This window comes from Acipenser ruthenus, chromosome 13 (assembly GCF_902713425.1).
Source record: "Acipenser ruthenus chromosome 13, fAciRut3.2 maternal haplotype, whole genome shotgun sequence".
Taxonomy (NCBI): Eukaryota; Metazoa; Chordata; class Actinopteri; order Acipenseriformes; family Acipenseridae; genus Acipenser; species Acipenser ruthenus.
In genome coordinates, this window is record NC_081201.1 from 30,919,235 (window position 1) to 30,938,129 (window position 18,895).

The 18,895-nt window shown below is 35.9% G+C and overlaps 1 protein-coding gene across 7 annotated transcripts in view; it reads left to right on the forward strand.

Moving 5' to 3' along the window:
• The window catches only part of LOC117417917 (rho GTPase-activating protein 22-like), a 33,877-nt gene that overhangs the window by 5,848 nt on the left and 9,134 nt on the right, over positions 1-18,895 (forward strand). For 2 of the 7 annotated variants that reach the window (XM_034030317.3, XM_058985092.1), the window contains exons 2-3: positions 208-403; positions 3,248-3,335. In XM_034030317.3, the coding sequence (XP_033886208.3) occupies positions 218-403; positions 3,248-3,335 (274 nt within the window). In that variant the 5' untranslated portion in view covers positions 208-217. Of the gene's footprint in view, positions 1-31; positions 404-3,247; positions 3,336-3,471; positions 3,641-6,553; positions 6,884-17,540; positions 17,742-18,895 lie in introns of those variants that run through there. The other 5 variants (XM_034030316.3, XM_034030315.3, XM_058985093.1 and 2 more) reach the window with 5 other exon arrangements.

An 18,895-nucleotide genomic window follows, 5' to 3' on the forward strand; every position in this document is an offset into this window, starting at 1 on the left:
TATATATATATATATATATATATATATGTATATGTAGTAATTAATGTGGAGACAGTGGAAATGCTCCAGTAAAGTAAGATCAGAGACAAGTATATTTTCTAAATATTGTAAAGCATTGTAAAATCTAGGCCACATCATTGGGTGTATGAGTACATGTCAAATGACTAGTAATAAAGTGTGTGTAAGTTGTTTTCTGTTTTTAGCCAGGTCTAAGAGCATGGTGATGGGGGAGATGTCCAGGAGCTCCAACCGGCCCACTTCTCCAGGTTTGCAGGAGCGCGCTGTGAAAGCAGGGTGGCTGAAGAAACAGAGAAGTATCATAAAAAACTGGCAGCTGCGATGGTTTGTGCTCAGGACAGATCAGCTCTACTTCTACAAAGACAAGGAGGAAACTAAACCACAGGTATTCCCAAAACTTTTTTTCTTTTTAATTAGTAAAAGTGAAACATCTAGTATCAGTCATTATGAACAGTATGTATATTACTGAAACGGATATCTCTGAGAATGGTGCAATGATTTTTAACAGCAAATATGAACAGTTCTACAGTATACGTAAATGTGGTAGTCTCTGTGATGACAAGGTTTTAAAATCCATTTGTTACCTCTTATTCACACTAGCACCTCAGGTCCAGTTTTCTTTGGTTGAAGATCTTTTGAATCTTCATTTTTATTTAACAATTTTGAATATGCAGATATTTCAAAAACAACACTGTAGATGGAAGGTTTTGTCTGCAACCTGGTATCTAATCACTTGTACTCAACCCAATGGTCCAGAAGCAGTCAGACCTGTGACCTACAGCACAGCAAAGGTGCCTGGATGCAGCCGTTTATCAATAGCCTTGTAGTTGAATAAAAAAAAAAGGAAAGAACCAAAAGATTATCATCCTCACTCTAAAAGGGTTACAGTAGTAAAGCTAAAACAGATAAGAACATGGATTTTGAAGGAACTGATCATTCCTTAAAGGGCAACTCGGCATGTGTTTGAAATGTCTGCGTTTTCTTAACTCAGTTTTAGACGTGCCTTTAAGAGATCTGCTGAGACCACAGGGATGTATTTAACTGAGTTTTGAGAAGCAGACAGGATGTGAGGACTGAAATAGAAAATGATACAAAGTGAAGATTAATCAGCCAAGGTGCCCTTTAAATTATGTTACTTGATAAAATGCAATCAGAATTACTGATGCAGTTAAAATACCTTTTCAATACACTTCTAGACACAGGATGATATACACAGTTCACAAACTTTGTTCTTAGTTCAATGCTTAAAGAAATGTTACTTTATGTACTGAAATGATTGCATATGTGTGGTCTGTATTATTCAGCAGTACAATAGAAAGACAAAGCACCATATATCATGTTGTTGGACTGTGTTCTCATACCACTTTGCAATATTAAACATGCAGAGCCTCCATGGGCTTGAACCGTTGTTGGTGCCCATCTCTGCTGCAGCTGGAGCTGACAACCATGTGACTCAGGCCAGACTTCCTTTTCTGTAACCACTCAGGATTAACGAGCACTCCATTCTCCCCTGTTGAACTTGTACATTTATATCCATATTGAAAACCCCACTAGATATAACACCATTTGGTTGATTAAGCTTTTGTAAAATGTGAACAGCCTATGAATTCTACAATGTACAATATACCGTTGTTTTAGTATAACACAATACTATTCAATTAAATGTGACAGATTCCAAAGAGTATTTGTTTATATTTGTGTTTATAATTTGATCATGGATACTCAACATTAATACCATGTGCATATGAATTAGTATTAAAACTACAGTATAAAAGAACGGTGGCTAGGTGACACTATCCTTACTCTTCTAGAATGTTGGGTTTGAATCAGGTTTGGGTCAAAATAACCTGATGATTTCACATTATCAAACCACCACACAATCTGGCACAGTTGAAACTAATGACCAAATTAGGAATATACTTCAAATATAGGGTTATATTATAGCTTAAACATGGGAAAGCACTGTACAATTTGTTCTCTCTGTGACTGTATTTTAAATAAAGTGCACACTTTAATATTTAAAATATCACTTGGATAGTTTTGAATTCTGGATTCGGGTGGATTTTAGTTTTGCCTTTGAAGTGGGGTCATTGACCTTTTCTTTGTGGAACAAATCAATACTTCATCAACTTTAGCTTTCGGGAACCTAGATTGCTATTCATGGCTGTTAAGTGACCACAGTACTTACCATACTCCAAAGAGCGCAAATCATTTTAAATTTATACCAGGGAAATATAATTAGGCTCTTTTTACAAATGGATTGCATTAGGTGATTGTCTGATATTTTCACAAATTATTCAGATGATATCTTTTTGCATGATTTCTTTCCTGTGTGATAATCAGAAGTCCTGTTGGTCGATTTTGCACATGTTCAAAAGGACAATAAATTACAACCCAGTTGTTTGTAAACAACCTTACTTAGGTTAGTGTTATACAATGTATGCCACTAAAAGTTTGATTTTGAACATACCAATTAGCAATGGACGACGAGAAAGTCTTTTCCATTCTTCTACTTGGCAGCATTGTAAATCAAGCCATTTAGATGATGTGGGAAATGTGACCTCTGTATGCTGCTGAATACTATCGATGCAGACGGCTACAGTCATTGGTGAAGTAGGGTTACTAAATTTAAACGGATTGATTTGTCCTTGCTCGTCAGTCTCTTGCATTACATTCCTTGGTGGAAGCCAAAGGAGGATTAAATCAGATATGGATCTCTAAGGTCCTCTTGCAAGTACCTGCAAAATACATTATTGGGGAAATGTTTCCTCCCAAAAATAATGATGTGTTATTGGAATCTTTGTGCTGGAGTTGAACAAGGCAATGGTTAGCTTGCTGGGCTTCTATGTAATAGATACAATGCTGAGGAATGTCATTCATTTTTCAGTAAATTACAGAAAAAAAATGTTGCCATATACTCTCTAGACTGTCAACAATTCTAATCAACTGTATCGTAACAAAGCATGTCTTAGCCTCAAAAATATGTCAAAATGTATAGAATACAGTTTCTGCCCATTTCAAATATGTCAAGTAATAATTGTTTCCAGGATTGATTGTGCGTTCAGAATCTGATGTTTAATGATGTCAGTGTAATTTAAGTTATCTGTGTTTCAACCTGTCTGTATGTGCCTATTTATCTCTCTTGTACAAACATAGAGACAAACACTCTTGGTAAGGACGGATTTAAAATGTTGATTGTTAAATCTCCATTCTCTTTGTGTATCCCCAGGGCTGTATTCCACTTCAGGGAAGTCAAGTTAATGAACTGTTGGCCAATCCAGAGGAGCCAGGCAAACATCTCTTTGAAATTGTTCCAGGTAATTAAGTATGCTACAGGCAGATCACTTTCTTTAATCAGTGGAAAGTTATCTGTGGCTTGGTTTTAATTTTGAGGTGTTTGTTTATTGTAACCACTGTATTGAAAAATATGACCTTATTTAATGCTTTCCATAGGATGGAAAATGTATATATAATAGGACAGAGGCTGGGCTCCAACCGGCAGCCCCACCCACCGCGCAATGCAAAAGAGCCGGGCTCGTCTGCATTCATGGTTAACCTCGTCTCATCTCGCCGACAGGGGACAGAATCCATAACGGCAGTGTAACACACAACACCATACATGGTAGTAAAAATCATGCTGTTCAATTTCTGGTGGTGCTACGTTTCATTACTCAATTGCTATCAAGTCAATACAGACATACTTACTAGAAAAGAACACGTCTCACATGGGACCAGTGTTTGTCAGTATGTATGCTGCCAGTTTTGTTGTCTTGCAATACAGTGACTGATCAGCAGGTGGCAGGCTAGGGTTGAGATTTATATTGTTTTTGTTGTTTTTACATTAAAAGTATTTTTTTCTTTCTTGTAATCGCTTTGATTATAATGTGTTTCTGTCTCTCCTTTTTTTTAATGGAAACAATTTAATGTATTTGCCATGGGCATGCATTTCACAAATACCCTCAATGGAGAGATAGTGAAGAGAACTTCAGAATGTTGTTCTTAAAAGCAGCTCCTCAGCATGCTTTGCAGTTCGGCTGTTGTATATCTCTAGGTGATAGATGCGCTGTGAGCTCCACAGAAGGTCAGTGGGAGGATGCTGGTAACTTTAAAAAAAACTGCCTTTCAGTTCTCCCTATTAGTTGCCCATAATTTACACTTAAGTAGTTACATTATTTATTAAATACGACAAGTAAATAGATGTCTTCTAATTCATTTTAATTATAATGGTAAATGGCAGATTTCATATAAACTCGTGAGTCCTTTTAATCTGGTAAAGATGGCCATCTATATACAAGGTTTACCAAAGGCACAGAGACTGTAAACATGAACGTAGCCTGGTGCTTGTGAAAGGCTAGTGCTGAATCATTTATTTAATAGCTTTCATATTTGACAATCACTGTGCTAACATGGATCTCTGTTTTATCTGTATTTAACTGGAATTTTAGTAGGTGTCATGTCAATATAGTTATGTTACATGTTGTTACTATCACAATGATTTGCTCTGTGCCTTGCTGGACACTCACTTATTATAAATAGCCATGTATTTAAAGCTGACACATGTTATTGGTATTTTATGATTCACAAGCATACAATAGAGGCTAAATCCTTAGAGTACCATCAGGTAAACTTACACCTGTGTAATAAAACAAAATGCACATTTTATAAAATGCGAGTCATTTGGAAAATGGTTTGACAAGCTCTGCAAGCCTCGCCTCGGAGTGGAGGTTGATTTGTTCTGCTCTCTTGCTCTCTCTTTCACTGTTTGTCTCACACCATGGGGTAATGTTTACTCTCTAGGAGCTGATGGATTTATAACTGAAGTCTGAGAGATTGTGGGGATAGCTTTAAAAAATGAGTTTTAGACAAGTGTGATGAAAAGAGGAGCCTGGTATAGCTAACACCTCATTTCTTTCCTGTATTTTTCCCTGTATTTGTATGACTCTTTCTTTCAATAAGGGATGTTGATAAATTCAGTTCAAGCAACAAATGTGAAATATAAACAAGCTGTATTTATTTTTTGTAGCAGATAGTCGTAAAGTGAGGTCACATAGTCGTAAAGTATGGAAACCTATTCCATAGTCGTAAACTATGGAAACCTCTCCCAATGTGTTTACATTTGTAAAACTTTAAATATATCACTACAGTTGACAGGTAAATATAAACCTGAAAGTATATTTTTATCCAAATGCATCTGAAAAACATCTGCTTTCCACTACTTGTTAGTGAGATTAGACTTTCAAAGATAGTTAGCAGTGAACATTTGGTGCGCACAGAGGAGGGCACGTTGTTGAGTAAACACCACTACTTAAACTAATTAATAATTACAGATGGGCTTATGTCGCTGATTTGAAAGACCCATATTGCCCATTTAAACTAATAATTTCTATTTCTTTAAATTTTCACTGCAGTAAATTAGAATGGCAAATTCTTGGTAAGTGTAGATTGTTCAATGGTTAAACATTATCTAGCACTGGGTTAAACCTAAATATAATTCTGAAAGACTCTTAATTAAAAAAAAAAAAAGTAACAAATATACCCCCTCTTATCAGAAGCTGCATATTTACCTTTGCCGATACCTATTAAATCATTGTTTGCTGACAGCAGTAGAATTTGAGGCCTAGAACAACAGCAGCTGTTGCTCTTCATATTAACAGGTATGGTTGTTATGGGGGGTCCTTTTGTAACACATTTTTTTTTATCCACACACTTAATAAATGTATGGCTAAAGACTAAAAGCTGAGAGATAAACCAGGCCCCCTATCTCATGCTAATTTATTACAAATATCTATTGATATTCACATATTTACTCACCAAAAGTACCAAAACACATCAAAACATGTTAATGCTGTAAAACTAGGAGCAACTTTGATTGCCGATCCTAATTAGTAGTTTTAAAGGTTCATTAATAGTGTGCCAGTTGTGCCAGTGCTTTAAAAACCAGGCTCCTGTCTTGCATTAGCATGCAGCATTTAAAATATTGAAAACATTAGGACTTTGTTCTATGGTTGTTGCTTGATTCAAGCCTGATGTTAGGAATTCCACAAACAGCACTGAATAAAATGTCAGTGTCTTTAACAAAGCCTTTCTTTATGAAAGTAAAGATTATTTACGAAGTGGCCTGAAACGGGGGTGGGGTTGGAGTGGTGTGTTAAAACTGTATGTTCCCCAATATAGTGTTACCCTTGCTGGGTTTATCTTCATGTACTGTAGTCTGTTTTGTTTTACCTCTTCTAACATAGGTGTTCAAAGCTTGGCTGTTACCCTCTAGCTATGAGAGCTGAGAGCAGCCATCTGCTTAACACATAAACCTCTTGTGGTCTTCCACTGCTTCAAAGGGGGGAACGTAATTAATAAACAGTTCAGTTTTAATAGGGGAAAAAGATCCAGTGACATGCAGGGATTTGTGTCTAGCCAGTAAAAAAAAAAAAAGAGTGGTGTAGTATACCCACAACAACAGACTGCTCTCAGATTGATTAGCATGGTCTGTTTGTATTTGGGGATGTTTGCAGTATTTGGCAAAGATGAGCTGTGCTGCACATCTTTTCGAAGGAGTGGGAGTAGGGGCAGATGTCGAGAACTTACAGTCAGACAAGAGTATTGTTGCTGCACAAGGAATAGAAAATTCATTCAATGAGTGAAAGAGAACGACTTGTTTTTTAAATGTCTGCCCGTAATGGTCCTCTGGGCATTTGTAAAGCTTTCTGGCACTGAAGTGCCTTGGCACGTACCTGCATTTGGATACACCTCCAGGAGTGGTGGTGATATAGTTGACATGGCACAACTGTAGCCACGCTCTGACTATTTAAACACGATATGGGAGTCTGCTGCTGTAAAGTCAAGAAACGCCACGCTGATCAAATAAAAGGTACTGCTGTTTTGTTTGTCTTTGCACGCCTTTCATGGCACAGTTTCTTAGTACATTTAGAAGCTAAGCAATAACCAACTGTAAAGAAACATATTCTCAGTTTGACTGTTACCAACTTTTTAAACTTAATTCTAGAAAAGTTTTGATTTATTTTTTATTTTATTTTTCTGTCAGATTGGCATTACTTTAAACACCAGAAAACATACTGAGTAACTCGAAACAGCCTATGTTACCAGTTACAGTTTAAGCTGCCTTTCAAATGTATTAAAGGATCATTAAAGGGTTATGTGAAATAATTAGCTTTTTTAAATGTATATGTTTTACAAATTGTTTTAATGTTCTGTTCAAAAAGTGAATATACTGTATATTAATAAATAAGGTTACTGCAGTGGTATTAGTCTGGGAATGAAAAATGATTTCTGTTGTGAAGCTTCACTGGTATTAATCTTAACCAGCTTCTGCCTGTTAGACAGTTTCTAAGTCATAAGGGAGACTGAACCTGGCACACACACGTCCTTGCATAGTCTCAATAATCGTTTTTATATTCTGCACAGTATATAAATAGTTGTTGCTGTTTTTTTTTTGTTCTAGAGTGCTGACTTTTAATCATAATTTTAATTAAGTTGCTTGACATTCACATTCATGTGTTAGTATATCAGGTGTATTTGTTTTTGTAATGTAATGATAAAGATCTGTACTAGACAATATCTCCTCCACTGCTTGCAAATGATTAATCAGTAAACAAGTGCATTACCTTTATTTAAACAACTGATTACCTTAGGGTGTACTGGTAACTTTCCAGCAGTCTTCTCAACATCAGTATTGGACACAGTGTGATTGTGTTAGGTTGCATGTTAACTGCTCTGGCTTTTTATGAACTACCATGATAAAACTATGAGTAATGAACTAGTCAGAATATAGATATATATATTTCCTTTTCTTACAAATATGTAATATCCAGAACTTTGCCATGTAGTTTGTTTGAAAATAAATCCCCATGTTAGGTATAGAGCTTGTGATCATATTAAAGGGCCACACCCACCCAGTAGGACGCTTTTTAAAGACTCTTTGATAATGTCCACACTCCCCTGCTGTGAGCCGAGCTCTATGCGAGACAGTAAAAGACAGTAAACAACAAACTCCTGCTACCAAACAGTGACGCCACTTGCAGGAAATACACGTGTGTGAACAAGAATCCCATCTGGGAAACTGTGTCTTATTTCTATTCTTCCTTTTTACCTGTTCCATATCAAGACATTTTTTTCAGAGCCAGTCTTATCCCCTGTTTGCTTTGGGTTATGTTGCATCAAGTTTTTTTTTTTTTTAAATGTGTTTTTTAATGACACCGGTGTAAAGTTTAGTATTCATGGAACTGTTCAAGACTATTCATCAAAACAGATTCTTCATTCTTCATGTTGTGACGTGAACATGTTGGCAAGACAAAACAATTAGCAGTCTCACCTGCTTTGACGTGAGAAAGGAGAGAGGGATAGGAATTCTGTTTATTACAGTTATCTTGTATAATTGTATATAATTCTTTATTGCACACATTTTCTTGGTGTATTAAACATAATGTGCATAATGTAGGTAATGAAAAAGGTTACTTTTTAAAATACAGAACTTTCAAGGTACTAAAGTCTTTATATATTTTTTTTTTAACTCCCTGTGAACACCTGCTTCTGATTACAGTACTTATAATCCCCTTTCTGTCGGTCAATAAATAATATAAACCGATATCCACGTGTGTCTAAACTTGGCTTGTTTTAGTTGTTTTTTTAAGATGAAAGTTTATATTCACATCCCCAGATGGAGTTGGACTCACTCCTACTTTGTAGTTTGACACAGCCTTCCTTTTGCAATTAAAATAATGTGGTGTGGTATGCTAAGAGTCAGTAAAGGATATACAAAAAATGGTGTAATATGAATATGTGTCCCATTTTGATGTATAATAAGCCTTTCTACTCCTGTGATCTTTGGTTCCTCTGGGATTGGGGTGGTAACAATAATGGATACAGAGGTTAGAGACTAGAACTGACTGGAGCTGTCACTAGTCGTGTTTGTTTCTGATGTGCTATACAACAGGTGCTGTGCCTACTTTTGGGCAGAATACAGTGCTTGTTGAATTCAGTTTGGATTTCTTGTCCTCTTGAATCAGGCACACCTCCTAGCTCACAACACTAACAGCACGTTCACTGAACTATCGCTTGTGTATTATATTGTGGGTTATAATTTTTTTTGATAACCTCTGTGCTGTTTTTAATAATTGTATCTATGTTTAGACTGCAGCACTTTGTAGCAATATGAAAGGCACAGAAGAATCTAAATAATACATCCTAGCTAAAATAGTTGCTATAATGTTAGATTTTTGCCATCAGAGCTCAGTCACTGTGTTTCACTTTGCATCCATACAGAACACACAGACTTTGTTATTCTTTTTTAATTGGTAGCAGGGATTAGTTTGTATGGGAAAGGAAATGTCTCTGAACCTTTATTTAAGGTTAAATTTAGAAAGCAGTGTAAGACACTTGGCAGTGTTCCCCTCCACAGTCTGCTTTCATCTTTAGAGCTGTCAGTCTACTTCGTTTCTTAAGTGAATAAGATGCCTTGACTAAGTTGTTTTAAAGGAGATGTTGACTGATAGAAACAAACAACATGAAGTTCTACAGTCACCTTGGACTTAAACATGATGTTTCAGGACCAGTGCGGATACTGAAATAAAATATGAGTTTGTGTTGAACCAACAAGTAGGGCAAACATATAGTACATGTTTCAAGACCACACATATTTATTCATCAACGATATTAAAAAAATGTCATGAAGTCCCATTCACTTAATACAAGACCAGGCTGTCCTTGATTATCGTGGGAAGGGCAGTCTTCTTATGTGGAGGTTGTTCATTTATACTTGCAGTACAGGCCTGTCTGCCTTCTTACCCAACTTTGTAGCATAAAACCTGATATTGATAATGCTGTAATTAAATCTGCTGTTTCTACTTAGGCCTTACAGTAATGATGAAACCCAATGCAGTCAGCCTATAAATAGTGTATTGATGGTACAAATCTTAAAAACAAATTGAACCATTCAAGAAGATAATGGTAAGCACAAATACGTGTCTTAAAAATGCTTTTATTTATAGCAGTGATACAGTAGTAGTATTGGTTAAAGTACTGGTAAGGATTAACTATGTCAACTCCTTTTAAGATTTTAAAGACTTCATTCATGTCCTCCCTAATTTGTCTTTGTTCTCGGCTAAATAGATTCGCTTCTTTCCGCTTATCTTCATAGTTCATTCCTTTAAGCCCTAGATTAGTCTGGTTGCTCCACTGGACTCTCTCCAGGCCACAATGACCCTTTGATACTGTGGTGACCAGAATTGGACACAGTACTCAATGCAGTCTAATTCTGACTTCAGTAGTCGGACACGTTTATCATATTTGACTTTATATTCCTCTTCACTTACAAACACTGTTATTGGAACCACATTAATCAAAAGATAACATAAACAAATCTTGGAAGGCTGACTTTAATTCCTCTTTTTAATTAATGTGCAGCTTCCAAAAACCTGTCTGTCTGAAGCCTTTTCAGATAATAAGGTCTATTTTAAACAGCTTTGGTATATTATTTCTTATGGGTTATGAAGCAGGGGCATTGCAAGGATTTTGCTGCCCCACAATTTTTTCCAAAGATAGGGGACAGGTTAAATTTGTTGTTACACTGCTGCTACATGTAGCTAACTAGATAATTGCAGTGGGACACACTCCCAATTCAGAGGTGGGACAGAGACTCATCGATGAAAATAACCAATTGACTGCTGGGCTGCCCCTCATTGGTGTATTGTGACGCCCAGCACAGCACAGGTTTCCTCACCATTACTTATGCCTGCCTCAAAAGCTCACTGTGGTGTACTGTAAGTGTTTTCGCATGAGCAAATTTGTGTCTTGAAAGTCTGTACCAGGTCAGAACCTGGATATAAAGAGTAAATGGGGATGAACAGTGGCCTTATAGCCATGGTGCACTGTAGCAACGTTTGCGTGATGCAGGCTTCTCTTTTGTGACATTGCTGATCCACGTAATCTAGATGCTTGTAACTGTCCCTACTCTTTTACAACATGGAAATACGTGCTAAAACCACACAGCTCTCCCCTCACAGTGTCACTCCTGCAGTGGACCAATAGAGTGTTGCTGAACCCAAGGGATCTGAAACATGTTCTCTCACGCAGTGAATCTTATTTAATATCTTCCAACTGGATATAGATTTTTCTCAAATGCTTAAAGTTATGCAATGTAGATAGACTGACTGGTGACTGGTGACTGGAGTAGTTAATCAATTAAATGTTTGTTGGGTGAGAACACATTTGTAATCCCACTGAGCGTTTTCAGAAAGTAAATACTATACTATGCATTCATATTTTTTTGTGCACTTTTGCAGTAGCTTAGTTAATGTGTCCATTCCAGTGTGAATGTGTGCCATAATGTGCTTGAGTGGTGAAGCTTGAGGACACCCGCTGTGTTACTCTGATAACGGAGCTGAGCTGCTCGCTCAGGGAAACAAGCCAAGATTAACTTCTTTTTTTTTTTTATCATTGTTATTTTTTTTTAGTATGTATCTTTACCTGCTTTTATACAGTTTTATTTTTTATAATAAAAAAATATGGTTTTGCCTTCAGCGATTTTTGATCGCGTTCTTTTCTGTCCTTTTCTTAAATAAAGCAGAAAAATGCTTGTATTAGATTTTTTGTATTAGACTGCTCTATGGAATGTTAAAAATGTACATTACTGCTTAGCTCAAGCATATAATAAATCCATAGACATGACCTTCTCCCTCAGCAAGAGAACGTGCCAAATGTCACAGTTAAAGCTTTGTCTCCAGTAAAAATCTGCAGCAAGAAAGAGAACTGTGGATTATACATTTAAAAAAGGTTGGTGTAAAATTCCTTTCATGCTAAGTGTAATAGGGGTGAATTGTGAAATGATACTGCAGAATATAGACTCTACTGCCAAATCTCTCAGGATAGCTCCAGTACCAGTTATACATTGTTGATAGTAAGCAGGCTATGGCTTGACACCTGTTGAGTTGAGGAAAGGTGGCTTTAAAGCTGCTTGCCAAGTTTTATAAAAGTGAAAAAGTAGATTTAGCAGAACAAGTCATTAAACCTTTCCTGATAAATGAAAGAGGTTATCACAAAGATTGAAAAGGTTAAATCATCTGTAAACATTTTTGTAAAACCATTTTAAAGCTAAATATAAAGTTGTTATTTTTTGATAAAAGCAGTTTTAAGTATTGGTTGGACAAGTTCCAACTACTGTACATATTAAGAACTGTATACATTCAAGTGAAGTAACAGTTTTTAATTACAGAGCCTTATATAAAGTTAATATTTCTCATATGTCAGGCTGTGTTGCAAGTAGAATGCTTTGCTGTGTGCTGTATAGGTCCTGGGGTGATTATTTGTATGAGCTGCTAGATTTCTGATTTGGAGGAATTCTGAAATTGATTTTGATGTCTGCAGTAGATTATTCTGTAGGTTGGCTGCAGCATAGCCCTGGGTTTCACCTTACATGTTGATTACTGCTGGCAAAACTAAAGGAATGACAGCTAGCAGCTTGCTCGCGTTTTACAAAAGTGACAGTTGTAAAAGTGTAGCAGTGCAGAGACATTCTTGGAATAAAATGTGGGTCAACTGAGAAAGCCTGTTGTGTAGACATATTCTGAAGAGCTGCCTCACAGTGCTAGTGGAGTGTTTGCTGGCGTGTCAGCAGTGAAACGGTTAAATAGTGTCAGCCCTTTGTGGCTCTCCCAAGAACAAGTTACAGTATGTGCGGTTTTGTTCAAGAGGTCTTATATGGGATACACAGTGAAGAAAATATTTCAGTCATCCCTTAGGTGGATATATTCATCATTGATGTTCAGGGCAGCAGTGTGGAGTAGTGGTTAGGGCTCTGGACTCTTGACCAGTGGGTCATGGGTTCAATCCCAGGTGGGGACACTGCTGCTGTACCCTTGAGCAAGGTACTTTACCTAGATTGCTCCAGTAAAAAACCCAACTGTATAAATGGGTAATTGTATGTAAAAGTAATGTGTAAAAAAATAATGTAATTGTATGTAAAAAATAATGTGATATCTTGTAACAATTGTAAGTCGCCCTGGATAAGGGCGTCTGCTAATAAATAAATAGTAGTACAGTACAGTACAAATGATAAAACTATACAGTTAAAACCACAGTTAAAAATATATCTAAAAAACAACAGAAATGCAAATAGTCTGAATACTTAGTAATACGTCGACATTTAGCATTGTGCTTAAAATGGCTTTACAAACAAATGAAAGCCAAGGAAAACTTTTACTTGTTTTCAAGAAAAATCAAAGAGTTATACGTTTTGTTCTTTTTGTTTCATGATGCCAAAGCATGTCGTTTTCTAAACAAGATTTTGCTTTGTCTGGAGCGAGGCTGTTAGTTGCAGTGTAAGCAATGATGTTGGTAGCCTGACTGTCCCATTTATTTTCACTTTAACATAGCTGAAGCCAGGGGAGAAATAACAAAGAAAACTCTGTGGGAGAGATTCTGCTTGAAAAGCAGCATTTACTAAGGCAGTTCTGGCTCTTCATTTACAACATCAGAATGTCTTTATGTTTGTAATAATTTTTAGTTTATAAAAGTTTGTTTTTACCTTTGCAAATATTGGTTCAATATCTGTTTAATATATTTATTGTTTGGACAAATATAAAAGGTAACTGTAACATGACTGCTGTCTGGAAAAAATAAATAAGTAAAGCATATGTTTACAGTATAACTATGAATAGTCTGCAAATACTAGGGTCTGTAGGAGGCCCTAGACTACTTGTTTTTCTTTAGGCACTACAACACTAATATTTTCAGAATAGAATGACAAAACATGGTTAAAAATATATATATATGGTAATTAATCCAAAATGATGATTTTGCAACAGATTAAAAGTTTTATTACTGAAAATATAACCAAGGTGCATGTTGAGTTGTTAGGGTTTAAGTTGGTTCTACATGTAAAAGGGGTTTTATGCCTTATCGTTCATTGTAAACTAATCATCTGCCTGAATCTTATTGTTTGCCCTGTGCAAAGGTCTTCATCACATTCGGAAAAGTTACATCTATTAACATAGTGGCTTTTCTGCCTTCTTAAATTTATACTTTTTGAGAGGTGATGAATGAATAACATGAAATGACTAGCTGCAGAATTGTGATGTTTACCTGTATTTTAGGTTCGTATTTCTTTTTATAAAAATAATAAATAACAAAATCCACATTCTGCTGCTGATGTTGTTCTGAACACTACGGGAGTAATATTTCTGAAAATTAATTTCTGAAACTCTACAGGAGAACCTGAGTAATCCAAGTGCATTTCTGTCTATTGACAAGGAAAGCTTGCAGGCTGAATACATGCGAGTCTTTTTCCTTGGAGGACAAATGACCCAAGTGCTGGAAAAGATTAATAGCACCAGAAAAGGAATAAATCACAATGTCTCGGGGGGTGGGAGGGGTGGGGTGGGGGGGGGGGGGGTGATGCTCAGAATCTGTGCAAATTTGCCACTTTCTGTAAGATAGCCTGTTGTAACATGTATCAGCCTGGTTCTCAAGCACCCAGTTGTGCATATAAAAAACTGTAAATTTCTGTTTAGGTCAAGATAAATGTTGGATATATACACATAGCCATTTTTGTGTTAAGAGAAGTGTTCGCAAGTAATTTTTGGTGTTTTTCCATTTGAAAAAAAGGGTGAGTAGGGACAACATGAACTCAATTATTTTGTTTGATGCTGAGATTTATTTCATAAATCATTTAGTAGTACAAGGCCCAATGATCTAAAACCCACATGAGGATAAAGTTCATGTTACTGCAGAATGCAACTTGTCCTGCCTCTAAATGTGCCAGAAGCAAATAATTATACACTATCAAGGTTAACAAAAAAAAAAAAAGATTATTGTGATGGATTAAACATGCTGCACCTATTATTCTTCAATTATCTGTGGCTAATATATTCAAAGCGTATTGCTTGAGAACATTTATTTCCCCATGCTGATTAATCCCCCCCAGTGCTCTGTCCAGAGTCCTGAAATTGGAGTTCAAACTAAGACTGCTGATTATTTTTTTCTGTTTCTTCAATAAATCTTGTCTTGTTACAGTTACATTATTTCATATATATTAGCAATTCTCTCTAAATACAAGGATGTAAATAAGACTGCTATTGCATTACAGTTTCACCCATTCCATGTTTTAATACAAGCTTGATTAGCTACAGTGTGTATGTAACAAGCTCAGGTGTGCCTTATGAAACTCATAGTAAATCCAGTAAATGGATCAAACTGCTATGCAATGGTAGTCTTATTTCCATCCCTGGAGTATGATCTCAAATTCAATAGACATGGAAATGATTTATATTTCTCCACATATCTTCATCCGGTCCTCTGATTTAGTGCAAATACACAGCAAAACCCCAAAAGGTTGCTTTGCTTGGATAATACAGTTATGCCTGTTTTTGTCAGTGTCTTATTCTCTGGCTAATGCTTTTTTTCTTTGCAATAATTCATAAGAAGTCAAAATAATTTATGGTGACTGAATGTAAAATCCCTTTTGCATGTGTTTTTTTTTGCACACCCTATACATATAAAACCTTATAGGCCCATGAACCATTTACCATTCCCTTCAAAAGTTATTGCCATACAACTTAAAACTTCTTTATAACTATCCCCTTAGTACCTTTATGTGGCTGTTTTAATAAACAACACAGCAACCTGTCCTCCGATCGGGAGAATCAAATACTGTAGTGCAAACAGAAATATTTAGAAACAGATTGATTTTAAAACATATGACATTTCTATCCTCTCAGAGGTGACATACTTTCCTTTGTTAGTCTTTTTCTGCATTAGTGCTACGGAACTACAATGCCCTCAAACATTGACATTGTCGCTATATTTAAAGAAAAGCACTTTGTGTCGACATATGAGAAATGTAGCCATTAAAGTGACAAGCAGCAATTTCATGGTCCTCGGAGGACCCAAAAATGAAACAATCAGGCATCTTGAAGACAAATCAAACCTCTTATGACTTTGTACCACCGGTTAATGGAGGCTATGTTAATCTCTTTTATTAGTATGTGGTGTTACATTAAAAAAAAAAAGTGCTTTTCCAAATGGGATTGGAAAAGTCAGGCTGAAGAGCCTGAAAGGGAAGAAATATAATTAACTATCATTGTGGGCACCTTAGCAATGCAAAATAATTAACTACAAAGTCAAGCTGTGAATCGTGAAGACTTACTTTAATAACTTCATGGTGATGGATTGTGCACTAGATGTTTATAGCCAGAGTGGGGTGGACACCTGCATCCAGTAGCATTCATATTTAGCCTGAACACAGAAACTGATGTTGTGTCTTGCTAACTTTATTCTTTGCACTCACATTTTGTAATTGTATTTTATCCTAAACAGAGGCCATTATTATCAAAAGCTTGTGATACAATATGTAACTTGCTGCTTTCAATACCTTATAATTTCGCTTTTGGCCAAACTGTTACTAGCTTTCTTTTGCATGACTGAGCACTTACACTTTGTCCTGTTACTATTCTGTACCCCATCCCAAGGCAAAACGCAGAAAACAGATGTGCATGTGCAGGGATTGATCTCGATATTGAATGACCACAAGTCACGTCCCTGTGGATAGGTAAAACAAAAATCTGCTAGGGGTGGGGCAACACATGCATCATTAAATGTTTCCTTTTTAAATTTGTCTAATGCCATGCTTCTTGATTTCCATAGGGATTCACTTCCTGTATGATTATATATATATATATATATATATATATATATATATATATATATATATTAGTAATTCATTATATATGATCATAAATAATGTACAATATTTCACATTTTAAATAATATCTGTATTTCTAATATCTAATATATTTCTAATATTTCTAATATCTGTATATCTATAAAAAAAAAATGCATTCATTTTTGTATTGGAAAGAAATAATACAGCTGTGCCACCTAGTGAAATGAAATGGTAACAATTCATCCAGATGGCATATGTGCTGTACAGTATATAGTACATTTGTTCAAATTAAATGCCGATGATTTTGAGATGTATTAATAACATTATTTTCATGGGAGTTTACTTGTGTGCTAATTAATACATGCTGGATTGTTTTACAAATCGCTCACTGTACAACATACACTGTACAACTGCATTTGAAACCTCATATAGGATTATGATAGGCGGAGGGGGGGATCATTTCTTACTTGCTTCTCAGGCAGTAGGCTACTCATTGCTGGCCCATCCTAACAGACTTCAAAGTTCAAGGTTACAATACTGTTATAGTGGATTGTGGTTGGTGTGGTTTTAATGTGTTGATTTCATAAAACTACTGAAATGTCCATACAGACTTCCACCAAATAATTCCTGGTTCAGTCGACCATCTATTTATTTATTTCTTTTATTTCTTTATTTGTTTTTAAATAAAAGGTATTTTAAATGTTTTTATATAAAACACTTTTTTTACAGTCAGTTATTTTTTGCACCCTGGCCTTTCACCTACATGTTGGGTTGCTGTGGTAACAGAGTAAAGCAGAAGTTCCCTCTGCAAAACGTTCCTGCCTATGATAGTGTCATGGAAATTGTCATCATACCAGTGCTGACAAGGAAAACGAAATCTGCACAATGCGTCTTGAACTAGATGATTTATTGTAACAGAGTCCTTTCCTCAGTGGGATTTTTGAGGACTTGATTAATTGTTTAGCATTGAATTTGGGAGTCTGCAGTAACCAGTAATTCCTCAAAATGCCATTTTTTACTGCCAAGCATCTTAAAAAGAGGAAGGTTCGAAAGGGTAAGTTGATATGAAAATAATCTATTTATTAGTTCTTTTTGCTGTAAATTACTGTAAGGACTGTAGAACGATGCTGTGACGTTCTGTGAAATGAAATCAGTAAATGCTGTATAAACTAGGCGTGTTACTACTGGTTAGGGTATAATAGGAAGTTAAATCTGGAGTTGTATGCTTTGTTTTTGTGGTATACCTGTTTAAATCTACAGTAATACAATAGAGGGGAGAAACGTACGTCAATGTTCTCCTTTTCTCATGACAAAATAACCTTTTATAAAAGGAATTTTTGGTTGGCTCTCATTTCACATGGCTTTTAAAGATTCATTATTCAGATTTAATTAGCTTTTTGTGTCAGGGCAGGTTACACACTCCGTATGTGACTAGAAACCAAAACGTGAACCCAAAAATCCTGCACCAAGTGCATACAAATTGGAATGATCAAAAAAATAAAGCCTGGATGAGTTTATACCACAGGTATTACTGCAGAACCTGGGGTTCTAGTACGGAAATCAGATGCCACATGCCAGTGGCATTTCCCTCGTGGGGTGTGTTCACTAATAAGCATTTAAACTTGTCTTGTGCTGAAATAAACGAAATGTATAGGGTGTGGTGTCTGTTGCTATATTCAATGAGATGAAAGTTGATTAAATGTATTAGGAGAAGTTATAAGAATTAAGTTTGGCCTAAATTTCAAAGACATCACACTGTACCTGATACACATAGGGACAGTAAAATATGAGGCTCAAAATATGGTATATACTTGAATATGAGATATTATGCAGTGCATAGGGTTTCCATGAAAGTGCTAGTAACTTTTAAATTAGAATCATTGTTCAAATTGTAAATCAAATTAAATTTATAATTGAGTACCCATACCCAATCCGAAAGTCCATTCATATGCATGTTTTAAAGGTGCAATAGTAATGACTATTAACACTGCATTATCTACCAGTGGCAGAAAGAAGATTAGTTAGGACATCACACAAGAGGCTGCTAAATGCAAAATTAAATTCAGAGGCTCAGCTAACACATACGTCAGGAAATAAAAAACAAAGCATGCCAAAGTGTAAAATCTATAACACTAATTACTAAAGGGAAGCTACTGTGGTGATGGATGTTGACTTTGTTTGAAAATATCCAGTGTCATAGGACCTGAC